This window comes from Nicotiana sylvestris, chromosome 10 (assembly GCF_000393655.2).
Source record: "Nicotiana sylvestris chromosome 10, ASM39365v2, whole genome shotgun sequence".
NCBI classification, from domain to species: Eukaryota; Viridiplantae; Streptophyta; class Magnoliopsida; order Solanales; family Solanaceae; genus Nicotiana; species Nicotiana sylvestris.
The window spans coordinates 131,379,755-131,403,417 of NC_091066.1; the positions used below are offsets into that span (position 1 = coordinate 131,379,755).

At 36.5% G+C, this 23,663-nt stretch overlaps 1 protein-coding gene across 1 annotated transcript; it reads left to right on the top strand.

Moving 5' to 3' along the window:
- Positions 1-3,582: 3,582 nt before the first annotated feature.
- Positions 3,583-23,663, top strand: LOC104226328 (AP-1 complex subunit gamma-2-like). The gene is made up of 18 exons (XM_009778294.2): positions 3,583-3,914; positions 10,158-10,460; positions 10,726-10,867; positions 11,286-11,459; positions 11,682-11,861; positions 12,818-12,972; positions 13,632-13,722; positions 14,019-14,182; positions 14,473-14,527; positions 16,048-16,170; positions 16,261-16,356; positions 17,167-17,294; positions 17,893-17,997; positions 18,092-18,351; positions 21,532-21,780; positions 21,860-22,041; positions 22,676-22,780; positions 23,073-23,663. The coding sequence occupies exons 1-18, from the start codon at positions 3,883-3,885 to the stop codon at positions 23,166-23,168; spliced, it is 2,640 nt and encodes an 879-aa protein (XP_009776596.1). The 5' UTR covers positions 3,583-3,882; the 3' UTR covers positions 23,169-23,663.

Below are 23,663 nucleotides of genomic sequence, written 5' to 3' on the forward strand. Positions count from 1 at the left end.
GATTTAATGCCCTAAGAATTCAAGAAAGGGAAGATGCTAGTTTGGCATCAAAAGAAGAAATAGTACCTTTGGTTCACCCCCCATGATTATTAGTTCATGGAATATTAGAGGGCTTAATAAGCCCTATAAGCAGAAAGAACTCAAGGCTTTTCTACTTAAGAATAAAATCACAGTGTTATGGTGCCTTGAGACTAGAAAAAATGGAATGAAAAAAAGTTAGAAAGAAGATTGAGACTGAATGGGAAGTGTTCTCAAACTATTCATATGCTCCCAATGGGAGAATATGGGTACTGTGGAAGGCTCAGCAAATAGATATTAATATAATTCAAGCTGGAACTCAATTGGTGCACTGTGAGATCAAGGACAGGAATTTAATTTTTAAGTGCTGGCTTACTTTTGTATATGGTTATAATACTGTTGCAGAGCGACAAAAAATATGGAATCAAATAAGATAGATAATAGCACTATGATGGAGGCCTGACTGATCCTGGGAGACTTCAATACTATGCTATCTGTTAATGACAAAATTAATGGTAATCCAGTTCATTAGAGTGAAGTGGTTGATTTTCAAACTTGTGTTGATGATACTAGTTTGGGATTGTTGAACAGAAAAGGATGTCAGTGGTCTGGGAGCAACAAAAGAGAGGGTACTGATAGAATATACAGTAATATTGACTGGTCATTGGGAAACTCTTACTGGTTCATACAATATGGTTATACAGAGGCAATATATGAGAACTATGGGGTCTCTGATCATTCACCCATAGTATTATGTACTGAGATTATTAGAAACCACTTACTAAAGCCATTTAGGCTTCTTAATGTGCTTTTGCAGGAAGAGGAATTCAACAAGCTAGTACAAGAGGTGTGGGATCAAAATATAACTGGATACACTATGTATTCAGTTTGGCAAAAACTACAGAGACTGGGAAACAAGGCAAAAGGAATGAATAGAGTCTATAATTCAATAGACAAAAAGGTTGAAATGCTAAAAGATCAGCTGCAGGAAATTCAGAAGAGGATAAATAATGATCTATTCAACAATACCTTGATTTTGGAGGAGAAAGAACTACTGATGCAAGTAGAAAATTGGCAAGTTATACAAGAGAAAGTATACAGGCTATACAAGAGAAAGTATACAGGCAGAAACATAATTTCTACTATCTGTAATGAGCTTGGACAAAAACTGACTGATCCTTTATTAGTTGAATAAGAGTTCACAACTTTCTTTGAAGGTCTTCTAGGAACAAGGGTTTCAGAATTGCCCTGCCTTGATGTAAACATAGCTAGGAATGGTCCTTACTTGAATAGAGAGCAGAATTTGAACAAGATCAAGAGTGTATCTGATACTAAGATCCTACAAGGGCTTAAGGAATTACCAAGTGACAAAGCACCTGGCATTGGTGGATTTCCAATAGAATTCTTTAAGAAATACTGGAATATAGTTGGAGAAGAGATGATAAAGGTAGTCAAGGAGTTCTTTGAATCGGGAAAGCTATTGAAGAGTGTATGCAGTGCAACTATTACATTAGTGTCAGAAATGGCTAGTCCTTATTTTGTCAAAGAATTTCGGCCTATAGCATGATGTACCACCGTCTTATAAACTCATTGCCAGAATTCTCACTTCAAGACTAAAAACAGTGGTGGACTTCATTGTTGGACTAGCTCAGTCAGCATTCATAGAAGGAAGAAATATTCTAGATAATGTTATCCTTGCTCATGAATTGGTGAAAGGGTATAACAAAAAAGGGATTTCACCTAGATGCATTATCAAAGTGGATATAAGAAAGGCCTATGATTTTGTTGAATGGTCCTTCTTACAAATGGTACTGTTGGAGTATGGGATACCTACTAAGATAATGCAGTGTATTATGGAATGTCTAACTAATGCAAACTATTCTATATTGATCAATGGTGGACTCACAAAAAGAATTCAAGCAAAAGGGGTTGAGACAAGGGGATCCTATGCCCCCGTACTTATTTGTTCTAGTGATGGAGTATTTGAGCAAAACTTTGAAGACTCTCAAAGATATTCCTGATTTCAATTTCCATCCAAGATGTGCCAAAATGAATCTCACTCATATCTGTTTTGCAGATGATCTGATCATGTGTTGTAGAGCTGACAAGATCTCTATTCAACTACTACTAGACAATTTTAACCATTTTTCAAAGGTGACATGGCTCATGGCTAATTTAGATAAAAGCTCTATCTATGTAGCTGGAGTTAACCCGGGGTTTAAAGAAATGATATGCTCTGACTATCAATTCAAGCTGGAATCATTGCCATTCAAGTACTTGGGAGTTCCTTTATCCTTAAGGAAACTATCTATTCAGCAATGTATGCCATTAGTGGAGAAGATTACAAACAGAATAAAGTGCTGGACATCAAAACTCCTATCATACAGTGGCAGACTACAACTTGTAAGAAGTGTTTTATTTGAAATGCAGACCTACTGGGGGGAGGTGTTTTTGATACCAAAGAAGATTATACAACTAGTAAACTCTGTCTGTAGAATTTTCCTATGGACAGGAAGCTATAGTCCTTCAAAGAGAGCTTTGATCTTTTGGGACAGAATATACATGCCTGTATCAGCTGGAGGTTTAAATGTTATAAACTTTGAATGGTGGAACAAAACAGCACTGTGTAAGCTAGTGTGGGCAGTACATTCAAAGAAGGATGCTCTCTGGATCAAATGGATACACTCAGTGTATATAAAGAAGAATGATTTCAATATTATGCAGACTCCTAATCAAGCTTGCTGGCTGGTAAGGAAGGTATTTGATATTAGAGACTGGTACAAAAATATTGAATCCTTTGCAAATATTAACAAGTTTTGCAGAAGGGGACAATTCAGTATTCAGAAGATGTACACTCTATCAAGACCTCGGTATCCAAAGGTTGGGTGGAAAGCCTTACTACTGGGTACAAGTGTCCCTAGACACAACTTTATACTATGGCTAGCTCTAAATCGCAGATTTACTACTATGGATAGACTAGTGGCATAGGGCATACAAGTTGATCTTGGATGTGTTCTATGTAAGAATGGGAAAAATGAAACTACGACTCACTTGTACTTTGAATGTTAATACTCAAGGAACATATGAGACACTCTGCTTAACTGGATAGGAGAGAAGCATCAGATTGGTTCATGGGAAGAGCAAGTTAAATGGCTGAGTGCAAGAACAAAAAATAGTCGAGCTTATGGTAGTATTCTGGCATTTCTGTTTGCAACACTAATATACCATACTTGGATAGAAAGGAACATGCGCACATTATAGGGAAAGGAGACGATATGAAGAAGAAGACACGTGACATTGTCCTAATTACACATCAAAAGACAACATAAAGCAAAATGGAAGAAGTACTTAGAAAGAGTGAATATATTACTGGTTAAATAAAATTTGATATTTGACAAAAAAAAAATGACTCAAAATTTATTTTTTCCTAAAAAGAAAAACATAATACTAAACTTAATTAATTTGTATATACTATATATATATATATATATATATATATATATATATATATATATATATATATATATATATATATATATATATATATGTATTTCCACTCTGTAATACGTTCTTTCTGTCTCCCTCCCTCCCGTTCTTGTTCTTATTTTTCCATTTCCAGATCCAAACCTCTGCCAAGAACCCCACTGAATTCCTTCTCAGATCCTTCAATTTTCATCTCCAATCCAAAAATTTTCCTTTCATCTCACTGAATTTTTTTCAATTTTATTGAGCTGTAATGGCGGGAGCCTAAAAACTCCATTTATTATTGCGGGGTTGATCAAGTTGGAGAGAAAACAAAACAGTTAAAAGAATCTATACACTTTCTGGATCTGATCCATATATTTCTCTGCAATTTCACCAATCATGAATCCCTTTTCCTCCGGCACGCGTCTTAGGTACCAACACCCCCCCCCCCCGAACACCCCACATTCAAACTCCCTATTCTTGTATTTGTTATTGGATTAAGTTTGCACATTTTTATCTGGTTCATTGTTATTTTGATGAATTAAGATGATTTAAATAGAGTAACATGGTCAGTGAGGATTCATATAGCTGACCCAAACTTGTTTTAGACTAATATTTAATTGTTGTTGTTGTTATTATAATAGTGTTGATATTTGTCTGTTTTTATTTTTGTTTTTGAGTTTCGTCGAAAGTTGCTTTTGAGTATTGGAATGAAAGGGGTTCAAATGGAGGGAAATGGGTATTGAGGATTCATATTGTATAATTCTAGCTAGTGTGGGATTGCAGGATGGTTGCTGTGTAAAAGTATTGGTTTGTTAGTAATGGTTGATAGATATTTTCGGGTTTGATGGTCTCACCTAGCTATAGATATTGGTGAGAATATGTTTTAGACTTTGCACTTTTATGGTCTTATGCTTTCTAGGAGTGCTTTAACCTTTTCCGAGATATTTACGATTAGAAAATATACATAACTTCGAGTACTTAATATTTGTATGTGCTTATTATTGGCATGAGATGATTTAAATGGAGTAACATGGTCAGTGAGGATTCAAATAGCCGAACCGAACTTGTTTGGGACTGCAACAATTGCTCATCAGGAAAGGTCTCATTGATCACACCTCCCTCAGTCACATGATTCTGAGTTTCCGACCTAGACATTGGATCAACCACTTGATTCTCTGTTCCTTTACGGTCTCAGATCTCCAAGTCAATTTCATGCAGGAGTAAAACCAACAAATTAGCCTCGGTTTAGCATCTTTTTTTTTCTCCAAATAAATACACGATGGCTAAATAGTATGTGTAGACGATGACTTTGGTGCCAACCAAGTAAGCTCGAAATTTATCAAATGCCTAAACTACAACAAGCAACTCCTTTTCGGTCACAGTATAATTGATTTGAGCAGAAGTAAGAGTTTTGCTTGCGTAGTAAATGGAGTGAAACACTTCGTTCCTCATTTGGCCCAACACGATTCCAATTGCACCACCGTTGGCATCACACATTAGCTCAAATGACTCATTCCAGTCCGGAGCCACTATAATTGGTGCACTCACTAACTTCTGTTTCAGCTCCTCGAATGCCTTCAGACAAGCATCATCGAATTTGAGAGACTCATCCTTTTCTAACAACTTGCACAATGGGGATGAAATTTTTGAGAAATCCTTAATGAATTGACGATAGAAACCTGCATGTCCTAGAAAATTTCGGACTCCTTTCATGGAAATTGGTGGTGGCAACTTTTCAATTGCTTCCACCTTAGCCTTGTCAACTTCCAACCCGTCTTTGGACACCTTGTGCCCCAACACTATGCCTTTGCACCATAAAATGACACTTCTCCCAGTTCAACACAAGATTAGTCTCCTCACACCTAGCAAACACTTTAACAAGATTGGTTAAACATTCATAAAAAAAAGGGACCAAACATAGAAAAATCATCGATAGAGACCTCAATAAATCGTTCCACAATATCGGTGAAAATTGCCATCATACACCTTTGAAAAGTCCGAGGTGCATTGCATAACGCGACTGGGTATTCTCTTAAATGCACAAGTGCCATGCAAGCATGTAAAAGTGGTGTTCTCTTGATTCTCCGGGGCAATAGCAATTTGATTATACTCCGAGTAGCCATCGAGGAAACAGTAGTATTCCTGTCAGGCTAACCTGTCAAGCATTTGATTAAAAAAGGGAAGGGGGAAGTGATCTTTACATGTAGCATTATTCAACTTTTTGTAGTCTATGCATATTTGCTCACCAATTGCTGTTCTAGTTGGGATTAATTCATTTTGTCCTTTCATTACAACAGTCATACCTCTCTTTTTAAGTACACATTGGACAAAGCTTACCCACTTATGTTGGAGATAAGAAATACAACACCTGCGTCGAGCCACTAATCACATATTTTCTTACCACCTGTTTCATGATCGAACTTAGGCGGCGCTGATGTTCCACGCTAGGCTTATGTCCTTCTTCCATGAGTATTTTGTGCATGCGGGGCTAATACCCTTTATGTCAAACATTGTCCATCCAATGGGGTGTTTGTGCTCCCTTAGCACCCTCAACAACATCTCTTCCTGCAAGTTAGACAACAACAACAACAACAAACCTAGCTTAATCTCATATGTGAGATCTGGGGAGGATAGAGTGTACGCAGCCTTACCCCTACCCTATAAAGGCTGAAAGGCTGTTTCCGATATACCCTCGGGTTAAGGAACAAAAATAAAGCAACAAGCAATATCAGCAGTAATGTAATAAGGTAATGGAAGCGAGTGATATAACAAGTAATAAAGAACTAAGAATAAAAGAATACAAGAATAGTACTAGTACTACTGGTAAGCCTAGGAGAAACTCACAACTACCTGTCAACCTATCACCGTAATCCTCGACCTCCACACCTTCCTATTGTGACTTGCGAGTCATGTCCTCGATTAGGTGAAGCAATAACATGTCCTGCCTAATCACCTTTCCCCAATACTTCTTTGGCCTACCCCTGCCCTTCCTCAAGCCCGCCATAGTCAACCTCTCTCACCTCCTGAAAGGGACATCTATGTCTCTCTTTTTCACATGTCCAAACCATCGCAACCTCGATTCCCATAGCTTGTCTTCCACAGAGGCCACTCCTACCTTATCCCTAATAACTTCATTCCTAATCTTGTCTTTCCTGGTATGTCCGCTCATCCATCTCAACATTCTCATTTCAACTACTTTCATCTTCTGGACATGGGACTTCTTGACGGGCCAACACTCAGCTCTATACAACATAGTTGGTCTAGTAGAAGTAAAATGCAGTAACATATATACATTTATTGGACTTTGCAAAACTATCCTGTTTAAAGAGTGATGAATTAAGAAAATATGAAAGATGGCCAGAGTATAGATTTATTAACTATTCTACAACAACTTAAAAGAAACTAAGTAGAGACAAAGAAAATATAAATCACACGAGTGAAAAGATATTAACCAAGTTGGGACTGAAGAATAAAGTCTATAGAAGATTAAATATTCAAAATGATAAATCTAAATCATACGAAAGGAAACATATTCAATACATTATAGTTTGCTACTCATAATCGTTAGAGTACTTTGTGTCTTTCTAGTGAATATGCTAAAAATAATTTAGTTTCAGTAGGAGCAGCATAATAGGTATGAGAATTAGGATTTTGAGTTTAATTACTTGTTGGCTTGTAACCGTTTTCATAATTCTAAAGGCCAAAAGAAAAATTTAATGCTTTATTATTTTTAAACTTATATATATATATATATATATATATTTTCCACATGTAAATTTATTCAGTACGGTTTGGTATTTTTTCGATTTATTTTAATAAAATAAAAAACCAACTCTAATTATTGGTACAGTTATAAATTTATATAATACACCCTTAGATCTAACCACCATCCTTTAGAATTTGCCTTTTAAGTCTAGGCGGCGCATTCTTATCGCATAACACCCCCGAACCTAGCCTCCATCTCATCCACCCCACTTTAATGCGGTGAGTAACATCCTCATCAATGTCCCTGTCGCCTTGGATTATAGACCCAAGATACTTGATACTATCTCTTTTGGGAATGACTTGAGTATCACTCTTCACTTCCCAAATATGCATAATGAGATGAGAGGGTAAGGGTTTAAGATCCAATTTCGGAGCCTCCTCAACGGAAGGCTTGGGTGGGGCACCACTCAACCTATCTAGAGGCTCAAATTTTGGTTCATCTCTAATGTACTCACATAATGCATCCAGAATGTGTATCATCTCCTCAACCTGTTCTTTTCCATGTGATTGAACAATATCAGTATTTTTTCTAGTGCATCATCTTTAAATGCACTCATCTAGGGCTGTGCATAATTTGGTAAATACCGAATTACTGTACTGAAACAAAATATTTTGGTATTTGGCATTCGATATTTTGATATTCGGTATGGTATTTGGTTTAAGTTTTAAAAAAAAATGGTATTAGGTATGATATTTGGTATTTTAAAATGAAATACCGAAATACCGATATCATACCGAAATATATATTATATTATACAAAAACACATATTATTAATTATAACATAAATATAAAAAATCTAAAATTTTACTTTCCTTTATTCTCTAAGTTCATCAGTTAACTCTAAGCAAGTAACAAGACATTTCTAATGATCAAATTTATTCCTTTATGTGCAATTTTCTCTCTCTAGGTTGATATTTGCTGATTTTGGACAAAACTTTTATCAACAAACATTTTTAGTTTTGTACTTTTGAGTACTTTAATTAAGAATATTACCGTCTATGACTCGATGCACTAGTTAGTATTCAAACCGAATAAACCGAAGTTACCGAACCGAATAAACTGAAACCGAAAGGAGAAAAATCGAACCATACCGAATTTAATTAGGTACGGTATTGGTATAGCATTTTAAGAAACCGAATACCGAACCGAAATGTCTAAATACCGTACCGTACCGACCGACGAACACCCCTAACTCATCCCCAGGGCTGGCTCGTCTACTTTCACTACAGAAATTATAGCAAGAAAAGCCATTGACTTCAATTGCTTACTACTCCAAGCCTCCATTAACTACTTCAATTGCTTACTACTCCAAGCCTCCATTAACTTTGCCTCTTTAGCAGATGCATCTCTCTGTAAGGCATTGAGTTGATCTCTGTGTTCCCTCTCCATCCTTTGAAGAAAAGCCATTTCCTTTTCACGTAAACACCTCATCGTTTCTTCTATTTACTTCATTTCCCTCCTTTTTCTGCCCTTCTCTGACTCTAGTTGTTGCTCCAGCCGGTTCAGCCTCCATGCTTTGCCTCCTTCTTATGCTGTACCCAGTTTTGTTTTCCTTCTTACAGCTCTTTGCAATACTGGATTAAGGTACCCAGTTGCTGAATCGAATAGAATCAATCTTGTCAAACCCAAATCCGAGTGAACCACCTCATCCAAATGTAACACCGATTCAAAGTGTGCAAGGGCGAGAGTAACAGAAGGGGATAAATCAGAAGATGATGAAGTTAAAGATGATATCCACAGTGGAGAACAGATGAAGGTGGTGAAGTAGTGGTGGAATTCACCGGTTCATTCACAGCCACTGGACTTGAAGATAGAGCTGGTGGCAGTTCAAGATTTGGCATGATATATGGATGGCAAAAGCAAGGGGGGTTGAAATTTGAAAAGCAAAGATCTCTGGCTGCACGTATTTCTCTGCAAAAGTCTCCAATATGTGATTGTACTTCCCTCAGATTCCTCCTTGCAGTGACCCACCACCGAAGACAGCAGGAACAGAAGGCGGGTCAGTGTATTCTTGAGTCTTGACGTTGCGGGGATTTCTGAAGCTGTTTAATCAGTTTTTCTTTGAGAACTTCAATCACTTGCCTAATTTTTAGCAGTATGACAAGGGACTTCAGTGGAAATTTTCTTACTTGTTGTCCTACTTTGCTTGAAGGCAGATGACAAGATTTTGTTCTTCGGGATTTAAAGATCCCTTCTTGATCCCAGGTTTCAAGTAGTTTTTCCAGTGTTCAAGGCAAGATTTTGGCTCCCTGTCAGGAGTTTTTCTCATATTTAGAAATGATATTCCGTTCTTTGGGTTAATATTGCTTCATGTAGGCACGAAGTAGTGCAGCTTCTTCTGGCCGCCACCTTTGACTCTCCTTCATCTCCAAGCCGTAACAATGTCTGCTAGTGCTACAGTCTTCCACAACCCCAAATGGCTTAATACATAATTTATTGTTTATGCATTTACTTCTAAAGCTAAGGTTCATGTATAGGTTCAGTTAAAGAGTGGCACTTGTGACACTTTTATACCCCTGAAGCAGCATTGGTGCTTTGCAAATTATCTGTACCAGAATATTTTTTTTTTCTTTTGCATAAGATAAAAAATTTTAAAGGGCGAGGTGGTTCAACCATATAAAACATCTTAAGCTCTTCCAGAGGGAGCATTCACAGGTTGTGAACTGCCTCAATTACTCTATTTGTCTGCTTTGAGAAGTTTGATATTTTTCGTTTCTGACAATCCCATTTGAATCCCTTTTAAACTCACTAGCACAGAAAGAAATGTGGTGTGGTTAACAAGTTTCCCTGTCAGACTTTAATTATGTCAACTTATGATGTCATGAGATAATAAGAGCTTAATAATAGAAGATTCCTGATAAAAGCCTGCAATAGAAGATTATATGCGCTTATTGGTCTAATGCAGGGACATGATTCGGGCTATCCGTGCTTGCAAAACTGCAGCAGAGGAGCGTGGTGTAGTAAGAAAAGAGTGTGCTGCTATTAGAGCTGCAATCAGTGAAAATGATCAAGATTATAGACATCGTAATATTGCGAAGCTAATGTTCATTCACATGCTGGGTTACCCCACACACTTTGGTCAAATGGAATGCTTGAAGCTGATTGCTTCTCCAGGATTTCCAGAGAAAAGAATAGGATATCTTGGCCTAATGTTGTTGCTTGACGAAAGACAAGAAGTTCTAATGTTGGTTACCAATTCTATAAAGCAGTATCCTTTTCTTGTGTTTCACTATTTCCTCTTCAAAAGATGTCTCTTTATATGTGCACTCGAACCAGATTAAAGGGCATAATTAAGAAAGAGATACTGGTGAAGGTCTTTTTCTTTTACCTTTTCTTTTTCTTTTTTCCCCAAAGCACTTTCAGTTGATTAGGCTATTGCTCTTTGATTTGTACAACTTTTAAAGGTAATAGCTATTGTCGCTCAGTTTATTCCAAATTCTCAGTTACATTCAGATACCTTAACTTTTGAATAGAGATCTTAACCACACTAACCAATATATTGTTGGACTTGCTCTTTGTGCCCTGGGGAATATTGGTTCTGCAGAAATGGCTCGTGACCTTGCACCAGAAGTTGAAAGGTTGTTAAAGTTTAGAGATCCTAATATCCGAAAGAAGGTAAGTCTCTTAAGAAAAGGAGCTGCTTATTAGCATTTCTTCTCCTTATATCATTGTGCATTTATGTATTTCTTTCCACAATCAACTTATTTAATTTTTTCATGTGAACTCTATACTTGGACCCTCATTGTTGTTGTTGGCTCTGTCATTTTCTCTATGGGTATTCACTTAATCATGTATTTGTTGTTTACACCAAACGCACTTCCAAATACCCTTTTTCAACTTTAGCTTCCGATACTCTTTCAGTCTTTCTTTTCTACTTCAACCAACCAAATATTGCCCAAATGCCTCTTTAAAGTCTTTTAATTTTTCTCATGACATGAGTATTTGACTCAGTAGAAATTTGATGTTTCTTTTGTGCTCTCTCGCAAATGGTTGCTTTTTATCAGTGTATTCACTCTACTTTGCTCTACTGTAGGCAGCGCTTTGCTCTATAAGAATTATAAGGAAGGTCCCCGATCTCGCTGAAAATTTTATAAACCCTGCAGCAGCCTTGTTAAGTGAGAAACACCACGGAGTTCTCATTACAGGCGTCCAGCTTTGTATAGATCTATGTAAAATTAGTACGGAGGCTCTTGAATATTTCAGAAAGGTAAGTCGACCGTTCATTTAAAGGATGTAATCAAAGAGCTTCATTCCTATTGTACTTCTTCCAGCCTCCTTTTAACTAAAACAGGATTAGTGTAAGCTGCACCTACACATGCTGGAGTAGATATTTGAAATTTGATAAAGTCAAGAATCAAAAACTTTACCTTCTATTTGATGTGGCATTCATATTGTTTTTAATTTTTCTTTTTTCCATGTGTGGTTCTAGAAATGCACAGATGGTTTAGTCAAAATTCTGAAGGATCTCACAAACAGTCCATATGCGCCTGAGTATGACGTTTCTGGCATTACAGATCCTTTCCTCCATATAAGATTGCTTAGGCTCTTGTGTGCTTTGGGACAAGATGATGCCAATGCCAGTGATGCTATGAATGATATTCTCGCTCAGGTTGTGCCTCTTTGCGTCTTGATGTGTATCATATCATGGAGTTGTTAGATCTTGAAGTTTTCTAAATGCTTTCCTGCTAGTGATTTTTGTCAATGCTTTGGCAGTGCATCACTCAACTCTTGCCCTTAGCATAGATGAAATTTAATTAACAGTTTACTCTATGATTACAGAAGCAAGAGTATGGTTAGTTTGTGCACTGTGTAGTTTAGGTTTGGAATTGTCTTTTTTGGTAAATAAATCTAGTCTTTTTTGTTTATCTTTTCGTATTCTTCTACGTGCAATATTGACTGGCAGAATTATACTCCTCTCAGTTTGGGCTTAGCTTCACTTCTTTTGAAACTTTGCCACGGCAAAGGCTTCATGTGGTCCTTGGCCCGGAAATATCTGAATACATTTAGGTGCCGTTTGCTTCAAAATTTTGAAAAACTTGTTTTGAATCCCCTGCCCCCCCCTCCCCCCCGCCAAAAAAAAAAAAAAAAAATTGTTAAAACTTAAAACTGTGTTTCAACCAAACACCAAGAAGGCAAAAAATTGTAATTTATGCAAAAACTGTAAAACTTTTCTTTTTGGTCTTTGGTTGAAAAACAACTTTTGCAAAAAAATGTTTTGGTTGAAACGCTTCTTCAAATTTTTGAAGCAAACGCCTTACTTGCTTGTTGTGGAGATCTAATGAAGTTTTCTCAAAGAGGCTTGTATTTAAAACATGCAACAAAGTGAGAATATTCACAACAATAAGTGTGTGCCTGAATGGGTCTACGAGCTTATGCAACACAGTAAGGAGAATCTTTTTTTTTTTCCACTTCAAGTGCTTGTTCTCTGCTTACTATCACGGTACAATCATATCAATTGTATTTTATGAGTAAGTAGCAGTTTCTCTGGTCGTATTTCAACCCTTAAGAAGGTTATACTGTATGATGAAATATAGATTTTCCTAACAAGTCTGAAATCTTCTCTAGGTGGCAACAAAAACTGAATCAAACAAAAATGCAGGCAATGCTATTCTTTATGAATGTGTTGCAACCATTATGAGCGTTGAAGATAATGGCGGTTTGAGGGTACTTGCTATTAATATTCTGGGAAGATTTTTGTCCAACCGTGATAACAATATCAGGTTATTCTCAATCTTCTATTTTTGCATATTTCACCGGCAATATGTTGGGGTTATCTTATCTGGTGACTTTGTCTTTTGGGTCCTGGTGTGATGACCAGTGGTGTCATACACTTGAGAAATTGCTTAACCAAAGAAAAATTCAGTTATAAACAGCCTCTACATTCAATATGCACTTCTGTGTCCAAACTCTATTAATCTCGTATGTATTTAGCAATTAAGTGGTTTATACTATGCTTCTACTTGTTGTGTGCCTTCAATCTATTGGGTATTCTTATACTATAGTTGTCCAGGTGTTAATGGTTATTAGAAATTCTATTGTCTCTTTGAACCCCTTGTTTATTGTGATTGTGATATACAGGTTTTTCTTTTGGGTGAGAAAATACATGTGGCTGTTCACTGCTTATATTTGCAGAATTTGGTGCCGTGACAGATCTTTGGCATGCCCCTAAGTCTGCACCACATGCTAAATACAGTCGCCTGTTTATTTCTTTGCTTTTGCCCTTTTCTTTTGAGGCTATAGAAAGGAGGGGATTCTTTCCTAGTCACTTCTCTGTATGATTCTTGTACTGTTAGATATATCTGTGTGATAGTCTGTTGCTATTTGTCTTGTTAGCATGGGTTCTTTTTTAATCTTAGTGAGTGAGGTCCAATTATTTCAGATATGTTGCACTGAACATGTTGATGAAAGCTCTGGCTGTAGATAGTCAAGCAGTGCAGAGGCATCGGGCAACAATTTTGGAATGTGTGAAGGTATTTGACCTTTACCATCTATTCTTTCTAATAGTTTTTCCACTTCGTCGTACTCATTGTTCTTTCCCTTTGACATGTGAACTACCTCTGTTCAAATATTTCTAGAGCATAAGCTGTAAATGATACCCCGACTAGCCGGATCATGTAATAGCTTGTGCTTCCACAGATTGATAATGGCATTTCTACTTGTCAGATTATGTGGCTTCTTCAGTTAAACTAGCATATTAGGAAATACTATTCGCTGATGTTCCACTTATATCAAACATACAGCAACTTGTGCCTTGTTCAATTTTCAGGATACCGATCCATCGATTCGTAAAAGAGCCGTTGAACTTGTGTATCTCTTAGTAAACGAGAGCAATGTGAAGCCTATGACGAAGGAGTTAATTGAATATCTAGAAGCAAGTGATCCGGAGTTTAGGGGAGATCTCACTGCCAAAATCTGTTCGATTGTGGAAAAGTAAGTGAACACTGAAAATGTTTGTGGGAACTATGATTTTGATTCTGAGAATTCACAGAGTGCATCTGCTTTTACTGTTAGTGAGGGAGGATAGATGTGTTTTTTTGTCCCTTCATTTGTTATTTTCATGTTTTTGTTTCTCTTGATTGTTCTGGTTGCGTCCCCAGGAGAAGCGGGGATTCATGTGTTGTAATATTATTAGATAACTTTCCCAAACAACTGCATTGTTTGTTCTCTTCCAAGGCATCTTCAAATGCATCTCCAACTTACAACTGCTTATGGTACTCCAGGTTCTCACCAGAGAAAATTTGGTACATCGATCAGATGCTTAAGGTTCTCCCTGAGGTATGCATACTTTGATAGATTTCATTGTATTATGATCTTTCTGTTTGAGTTTAAGACTATTAGTAGGCCATATGGTCTTTCTGTTAATTAGGAAACATAAGTTTTATTTAAAACTCTACAACTCCCACTCACATGAGGGCCTAATCTTTTCTTGGGGCAAGCACTGGAAATACCTTTTACATGGGTGGCATCAACTAGACTTGAATTCAGATATATACTTACTTGAATCACATGTTGAATAGTCACTGCCTCGTCTAAAAGCTTGAGTTGTTATTTGTGGGTTTGGGGGGGGGGGGGGGGGTTTTTTGGGTTCTCTGCAACATCCTCTAGATCATGATTCTATGTAATCAAATATCATGTAATGTTACTTGAAATGCTTATTAGCTGTATCCTCACACCTAGATCCAACATTTTATGTTTATCCCTATACCTTAATTTTAAAGGATTTGAGAAATACAATAACAATAACAAGCCTAGTATAATCCCACATAGTGGGGTCTGAAAATCTGACTAACAATTCAAAGAAGAAAAAAAGGAAGAAGTTTTCAGAAAATATGACTAACCATTCAATTCAATTTAAGAAACATCGGAAAATCTGACTGACCATCCCAAGAAAAAGGCTTTGGAAAATCTGACCTTATACACACCCATGCCTTACACTATGTCCTGGTAGCGTAGGAGAAGCTTACACTTCTAGAAATGTTTATAGTTGTACTAGTATTCATTCCAAGTGTAGACGATTATGTGCAAGGTGATCTATTCTTTTCCTTTTTATTTATGAAATTTTCAATCTTTTCTGCACAAATCTGCAATCTTTGCACAGAGGTATGTCGAAATTATGTTACTGTAAAGTGAAAAGGTTGCGTGTTGTCTTGGTGCTTGGTAGTTATCCAGGTAATCTGTTTGGTTGGTAGACTGTCTTCATTTAAAATGTGTGAGTAATCTTTTTGGTTGGTAAACCGTATTCACATAAAATGCATCAGTATCCTTTTGGTTGGTAGACTGCCTTCACATAAAATGCCTCAATATGTAGGAATAGTAATTCATCAGTATATAGGTTATGTTGCATTACAGTTAGGATATTTCTCATGGAAGGGTAATGTTTAAGATACTCTTTATAAATGCATATCTTTATTGTGGAGGAACCATAGTAGTTACAATTGTTAATCAGTTACAGCCTAAATCAAATACCCACATATGGCCAAGGTGTTTCTTTCACTTAAATTAGTACTTGAAGAGAAATATCATCTTGGTCCTAATGGCTATAATCATTCTGCATTAAGCTTTTATAGAACCAAACTCAAAATCAAAGGGATGTAAATATGATTGCTCATTTATGTGTTTATACTCCTAGCTGTAGTTTGGTCACAACATGTTTGGAGATTTCTCATTGTAAAAGTTTGTGATGTATCAGACTATGCGTGTCAAAGAGCCACATTTGATCCCTGTTCCTGTTTTGATGGATGTATTCTTTCTTTTGTTTTTTCTTAAAGAGTACTAATATGTCTTCTATCCAATAGGCTGGAAATTATGTGAAGGATGAGGTGTGGCATTCTCTGATTGTGGTGATAACAAATGCTTCTAACCTCCATGGTTATGCAGTACGGTCGTTATACAGAGCAGTGCAAGCAGCAGGGGAACAGGTACTTCAAGAATTGCCTAGATCTCCTATTTCCTTTTTTCCCCTTTTGTTCCTTATTGTTTCTTACAATTTGATGATCTTTTCTTGTTAGGAAACTCTCGTTCGAGTTGCGGTTTGGTGCATTGGAGAATATGGTGACATGTTAGTAAATAACGCTGGAAGGCTTGATATTGAAGAACCACTGACAGTGAGTTCATGCTTTCGAAGAATTACTCTTTTAAGTACTAATTTTGATCTCTGTATTTCCATTACATTTTTGTCCTTAATAATTCTGCATCATATTCCTTGGGTTGCCAGCCTCTGATTTATTTTCTTGCATAATCTAAATGAAGTGTCTCACATTATGAGATGTGTGGTAGGCACGCGTTACGAGTTCAATTCTTGACGGATGAGCCAAATTTGGTTTATCTACCAAGTATTGAAGTCGGAACAACAAACTTCTTGGTTATGGAAAGAAAAAAAGTATTATGCGAAGCTTCCTTCTCCTACAAACCCTCAAACCTAACATTTGTTCATTTGCTTAAGGTGTTTCTTCGGGATTCTACAACTTCCACAAATTCCAGTATTGTTTCATTCTCTTAATGAACTATAACACATAAATTCTTATCGTATATCTATATAATGTGGTGCTATTAATGCAATTATAAATCTTGGAAAAACTCGACTCCACGCATGTTGACGCGAAGCTAAGGTTGATTAACTATGAAGAATAATTTTTGTTATGTGCAGATTCAGATGCACTCAACAAAGTAAAGAAGTGATACTAGTTTATAGTTTGATTTGAACTGTAAACAACAATATTATCACCTCAATCCCATAGCAGTTGGGGTCAGCTACATGAATCCTCATGGTCCATTTTGCTCCTGACTTGAACTATGTTTCATTAAAAGAAAACCATGAAGATTATTGGAGTTTGCCACATGCCATCATCAGTTTTAATCATTTCTGCATAGAAATTGTTTACTTCTAGGTTCTCTGATATAGTTCTTTGGAGCAGGTAACAGAATCTGATGCAGTGGATGTTGTGGAGACTTCCATTAAGAGCCATTCATTTGATCTCACTACTCGGGCGATGTGTTTGATTGCTTTGTTAAAGCTGTCGAGTCGCTTTCCATCTTGTTCACAGTATGTGTTCTTAGGCGCTTGGTTACTCCGTCCATGCATTCACAGTTACTTATACGTAGCTGACAAACTACTGTCGAATTAATACTACACATATTCAGTTATTCAGTTGAATATCGTTTTGCATGTTGACTCTATTGTATTTTCTGTCATGTTACACTTTATGAAATTCTCTTTCCATTACGGGACATAACACCAAGTTTGACACACTTCTAATAATAGAAAAAACTGCTAGCGTAGCTAAAGGAAAAGGCTATGGTGATAGATCCCGAAGAAGATACCCTTGCTCACACCTTAGCTGAACTCAAAACGAAAAGTCATTGCACCTTTAGCCATTTGGAAGGACTCCCTAGTCATTCCTTGTTTAGAGAAAGCTGTACAATCATTAAAAACATCGGGAAATACGATTACTAAAAGTGAGCAGTCTAACATATGCAGTCCACAAGATCACAACTTGCTCTACCATTATCCCACATGTCTCCATTTTTACCTGTTTAATCTGTTTTTAAGATGATGCATTAAGCCTCTCAAAGAGTAAGAAACTGATAAAATGAGTTCTTCAGGATAAGTGAGTAATCTGTAAATATCTGATTTGGTGTAGGCGGATAAATGACATCATTGTTCAGTACAAAGGCAGCTTTGTGCTTGAACTGCAGCAGAGAGCTATTGAATTTAACTCAGTAATTGAGAGGCATCAGAATATCAGGTTTGTTTGATTCCATTTAAAAGGTTGCTCGATGCCTCTACTTTTGTTATAGCTCTCTCATAGGGGTTTCTGGATCATGGATGTATTTTTTCAGGCCTTCACTTGTTGAAAGAATGCCAGTTCTTGATGAAGCAACCTACAGTGGAAGGAAGGCTGGCTCTTTGCCAGCAGCTGGATCAACATCTCAAGGAGTATCAGTTAATCTTCCAAATGGAGTTGCCAAGCCTAGTGCTGCCCCTCTTGTTGACTTACTTGATCTTAGTTCAGATGATGTCCCTGCACCTAGTTCTTCTGGTGGAGACTTTCTTCAGGATCTTCTTGGTGTTGATCTGGCGCCAGTGTCTTCACAATCAGGTTAGTGTTGCTATGTTCCATTGCATGAATATGTTTGCCTGATTTGTTATTCTGATTTTCCTCATATTCTCATCTTTCCCCTGTATAGCATTTAAATGTGTATCCTTTGACCATTCTTACCACAAAAAGAACCATTGTTTAAGGAAGCTGTTCCGACACCACCGTCACTTTTTTTTTTTTAAAAAAAAAAAGAAGAACCATTGTTTAGCCACTTGAATCAGCATGTCTATGAAGACAAATATTGAAAATAAAGTTATTTAATACTCTCTCCGTTTCAATTTAGATGAGTTAGTTTGACTTGGCACAAAGTTTATGAAAAAAGAAGAAGAAGACTTTTGAAACATGTGGTCCTAAAAGCTTAAGGGGCAAAAGCTTGATGGGGCCATAGCATTTGTGTGGCTATAAAAGCTTCTCATTAAGGGTAAAGTGGGTAAATGAAAAGTTTAAAGTTAAATTATTTCCAAATATAAAAATGTATCATTTTTTGGAACGTACTAATAAGGAAAGTGTGTCATTTAAATTGAAACGGAGGGAGTATTTTTTATTTGAGCAGGCGGAGATCTTGGAACCACAATCCATTGCTAAAAAGAATTTCCACGTGTTTGGTCCTATAAAAAGAGTTGGGTCTACATGTGAGAGGGCGTGTTGAAGACCTAGTATAAATAAATAGAAGTGTTCCCCCTCACACAATTTAAGATTTCGGATGAGGTGGTCAAACAATTCAAAAGGAACATGTGAGGGTTACAAATCGGCTTTTTTTGGAGAACAGAATAAAGAAAAAGTTGGGTGAAGAAAAAGAGGGCCTAACCTGAATATTTACTTATTATAATTAACATAAAATTTACTAAAAGTTGCTTTCAAGGGAAGTGGACAATATTTGGGATTGACCGAAAAGGAAAGTCGGAGTTCTTTCAGGAACAAGGGACTAACTAGCTTTTCTCAGATAGATCCTGTTGTTATCTTTTAGTTGACTCAAGTTCTAGCAAGTCAAGCCCGCTAGTTTTATGTGTGAAATTTGCAATTGGCATGAACTTATCCATTTTACTTTCCCTTTTTCATTTACTTTGTTGTGCTCTGGTAAGTGGCTGCCAACCGCTAGCTTTTTGGTCCACTTGGGCTGGCTTAGTAGTGGTTTAACATCCAAATGCTATCTCTCCTTGGCTTCTTTTGCAAATACTTGGCGCCTCATTAAGTAGGCAAGTTAGAGTTGGAAACTGCACATGATTCGTGATAGATTCACCATTTACTTAGGGTTGTTGGTTGACATGTTTGTTATGTGGGAATTATACAGGCGGCATTGTTTATGCGTGAATAATGAAAGAATTATTATTATCTTTTTTTTAATAACCGAGAAATTACTTAGGGTTGCTGGGTTCACATGTTAGTTATGCGGGGATTATAGTGCAGGCATTGTTTATGCGTGAGTAATGAAGGAATTATTATTATTATCTTTCTTTAATGACCGAGAAATCTGTAGCCTTCGAAACTCGGGGATGATGGGCATGCGCCTCTATCTTTCTCCATTTAAATACCTTAGTTAGTTCACTTGGAGCTAGGGGTTGTTCTAGCAGTTCAGATTGGATATGAAAATTTATGTTTGGATTTTCAGTTTTCCGGTCCAAGAAATTACAATCCAAGTTCTATCCAAATAAGTTCGGATTGGATCGGTTTTTTTATGTTCGATTTTGGATTAATCGGTTTAGTTATTTCAGATTTTCGGTTTTGAGCCTATAAGTTGAGCTTCTTCTTGTTACAAAAATGAACATTCAAATAAAGTATTCATTTTAAGTTGCCTTAACAATTCCTCATTTCCACCACAATCATACATATTAAATATTTATGCAAGCAATAATACAATTATCAAGGAAATTCCTGGTAATACAATTATCAAGCAATAATACTAATTCTCAAGCTTTAATGCTTCTATTTTGAGAATGAAAATAGAAGCATTAAGGTTTGAGAATTAGTAGGATATTGAACTTAGCATTGGGTAGGGGCTAAATATTCGGATTTTTGGATCCCAAATCCAAAATCCGAAGTTTTCAAAAATTAAATCCGAATTCCAATCGTAATCCAAAAATCCAAAATATTCGGATTTCAGTTATGCCCAAACTTCCTACCCCTACTTGGCGCAATGCTCAAACACGTGACCGAAGACACAAGTCCCTCAATCTTTGCCAACCCCCAGGGGCTATAATGAAGGGATTATTGTGCGGTGATTAATATTATGGGGGTTGTTATTTGGTAATTAATAATGAAGTGATTGTTATGCAAGGATTACTTACTTTAAGGACATTTTTGTCTTTAATGAATTTAATCCCCACTTTGCTAATAAACGTATTCTTATTCCACATTCTATTCCATATTAAATTATACATAGATTCGCACCTGCATAACTTAATGCAGTATTATTTAATACAAAAACTGCATATAATTATGCAGGAACTATTTTTTCTTATACAACCAACCAAACGCTGCATAAGTTATGTGGAGATTATTCTTATCCTTTTAACCAAACCTACTATTATCTTATGGAGGATTTTATGTTGGTATTATTTTTTTATTTCCTTCCAAACAAGCAACCTCTTAATGTTTCTTATAAATTTATATCTTGGACTTGTGGGAACTAGAAAAATATTTCTGTCCTTGGGAACTAGAAAAAAGATTTTTGGTCCTTCCTCATGTACTAGTGATTTTCATGTAAGATCTGAAGGGCATAGATGTAAATGTTTAATGAACATATAAGAATAACAAGCACTTGGAATTATTGTTTACGAAGTCAAATTGTGTCGTGGAAAAGCTTTGCTAGTAACTTGTAGGACAGAGCACAATAATTTGGATCACTGAATGTTAATGTTTAGCAAGTTGATTTGTGTGAGAAAAAATTTTGCTAGTAAATTGTGGAAACAGGAGCACAATTCCTGAGTTTAGATTCCAGATTTGGGATGCTTTGTGTTTCAGACTGTACTTCCTACGCGATATCTTTGATCAAAAGTTAGGGTAGTATTAAAGTTCTACTTTAAAATTTTTATTCTACCCTAAAACTAGATTTAGGCAATCCCACCAACTTGTTTTGCCCAAGAACATCACCAGTAAAAAAGGAAAGAGAAGGGGAGAACGGAAAGGTGAATGGATTTGCACGAGCTTGAAATTATTCTCATTCTGCTCTTTGAATTTCAGGTACAAATCAGGCTCAAAAGAGTGGCACCGATGTTTTACTGGATCTTCTGTCAATTGGAACACCACCTGCTAATAGCAGACCATCTACAACTCAGGTGTCGCCCTCCAATGTTGACATTAGAAGTCCGTTGGATCTATTAGATAGATTGTCTTCACCTTCGGCTCCTTCAGTGCAAGTCTCGCCTACAGCTGGAAGTTCTCCTATGTTGGATTTATTGAATGGGTTCCCTTCCAGTCCATCAATTCCTGGTATGGTCTCTATTCTATGCTTTAAACTTGGGTACAGTCTAAAGCTTCTTCAAAGTTGACACTTTTTTACTTTTCTCAGTTACAGAAGGCAATGGTCCAGCGTATCCATCAATAGTTGCATTTGATAGTAGCTCGTTAAAATTAACGTTCAACTTCTCAAAGCAGCCTGGAAACCCTCAGACAACACTTATTGAAGCTAGTTTTACAAACAAGTCACAAGAAGTTCTCACAAACTTTATTTTCCAAGCAGCAGTACCAAAGGTAATTGTATTTTTTTTATTTAAAAAATTCTTTCTTTTACTCGGAAAGGGGAGTTGGCATAGAAGGATTGGTTTGTGATTAGCCCATTAATTTCCCCTCTTGAGCCTTGCATCTTCTGTGATGATTCTAAATCATTTGTTTGGCAAAAATCATTTTAATAGCCTGTTTGGCCAAAAGTGTTTTTTTTTTTCTTTTCTCAAAGTTAAGATATTTGGCCAAGCTTTTAGAAAGTGCTTTTGAGTAGAAGCAGAAATATTGTGACTTATTCCCAAAAACACTTTTTTGAAAAGCACTTTTAAGAAAAATACATTTAGAAGCACTTTTTGAAAGCTTGACCAAACAATAATTGCTACTCAAAAATATTTTTTCAAATTAATTAGCCAAACACAAACTGCTTCTCACCAAAAATACTTTTTTGGAAAAGTACTTTTCAAAATAAGCTGATCTTAGAAGCTTGTCCAAACAGGCTTTGTCATTCATAGAGTAATTTTTTCATTTTTGCTTACCTATTGCTTCATCTATTGCAACTGTCACATATAATTATTTACTTGGATTAACTTTACTCGGTCTAATTTGAAGTCATGTACCATGTTCATCATCTGTCAACTATGCTTATTTCGTCATTTTGGTGCAGTTTCTTCAACTGCACTTGGATCCAGCAAGTGGTAATACGCTACCTGCAAATGGTAATGGATCAATCACGCAAAAGTTGAAAATCACAAACAGCCAACATGGCAAGGTATGTGATCTCTGATTCCTTTTAATGGATATCTTTCATACATTTGATGTCTGATCACCTTCTAGCAATTTGCACGATCATTCTTTTCCAAACCTGACTGTAAAATAAGCACTTTTTCCACATGCTCTATTATTATTGCAATATGTATGCACATCCGTCATCCACGGCTTTTTGGAGCACTGTAATACATTTTTCAAGTGCAGGTTTATAGCTGACCTTACTATTTATAGCCTGTGAACATTGTCAACCTTACTGCAGTTTTGGTTTTTCTAATATTTTCCTGTTTCCCCAGAAATCCCTTGTCATGCGCATACGGATAGCTTATAAGGTGAATAATAAAGATGTATTAGAGGAAGGCCAAGTCAACAATTTTCCTCGTGATTTGTGAGGTTGAATGGCCCTAGAAGAGGATGATTTGCGAGAGCTTACATTATTAATCAGTACGCGGAGGCTTCAGCTCATTGTTTGTATTGTTCTGGGAGATGTAGCATGTGCTAGTCGGATTTCAAGTAGCTTCGCTCCTCAAAGTCCTCCTCCTTTCCTTCCTTCAAAGATAGCCAGTGTACATTATGATCTGATAAACCCAAGTATGCCATTGTGGAAGTCGAATTTTGCCTTTGAGGCACATACACAGGAGACCTTGTTGGACTCCTTGTTAAAAGTTTTGATATATGTAAGTCTCATTTTTTTTCTAGATTTTTGAGTAATCACATTCAAGAATTGTAATATAGGTTGAGTTGGGACCTTGGCTATATTTTAGACATTTCTTTTTTGAGTTATATAAAATGCGTTGTTTTTACTTTATCCATCATCAAAGATATGCTGCTCCACATGTAACTGGGATACATTTTGTTTTTGGTGTGAGGTTTCTCAATTTGTCGTA

What these genes read in the sequence shown, in the direction of transcription:
- LOC104226328 (XM_009778294.2), top strand. Translation starts at nt 3,883, where the DNA reads ATGAATCCCTTTTCCTCCGGCACGCGTCTTAG. An exon ending in ATCTGTTCGATTGTGGAAAA is followed by an intron (nt 14,183 to 14,472) that starts GTAAGTGAACAC and finishes ATGGTACTCCAG; the next exon opens with GTTCTCACCAGAGAAAATTT. An exon ending in TTCCAGTCCATCAATTCCTG is followed by an intron (nt 21,781 to 21,859) that starts GTATGGTCTCTA and finishes TACTTTTCTCAG; the next exon opens with TTACAGAAGGCAATGGTCCA.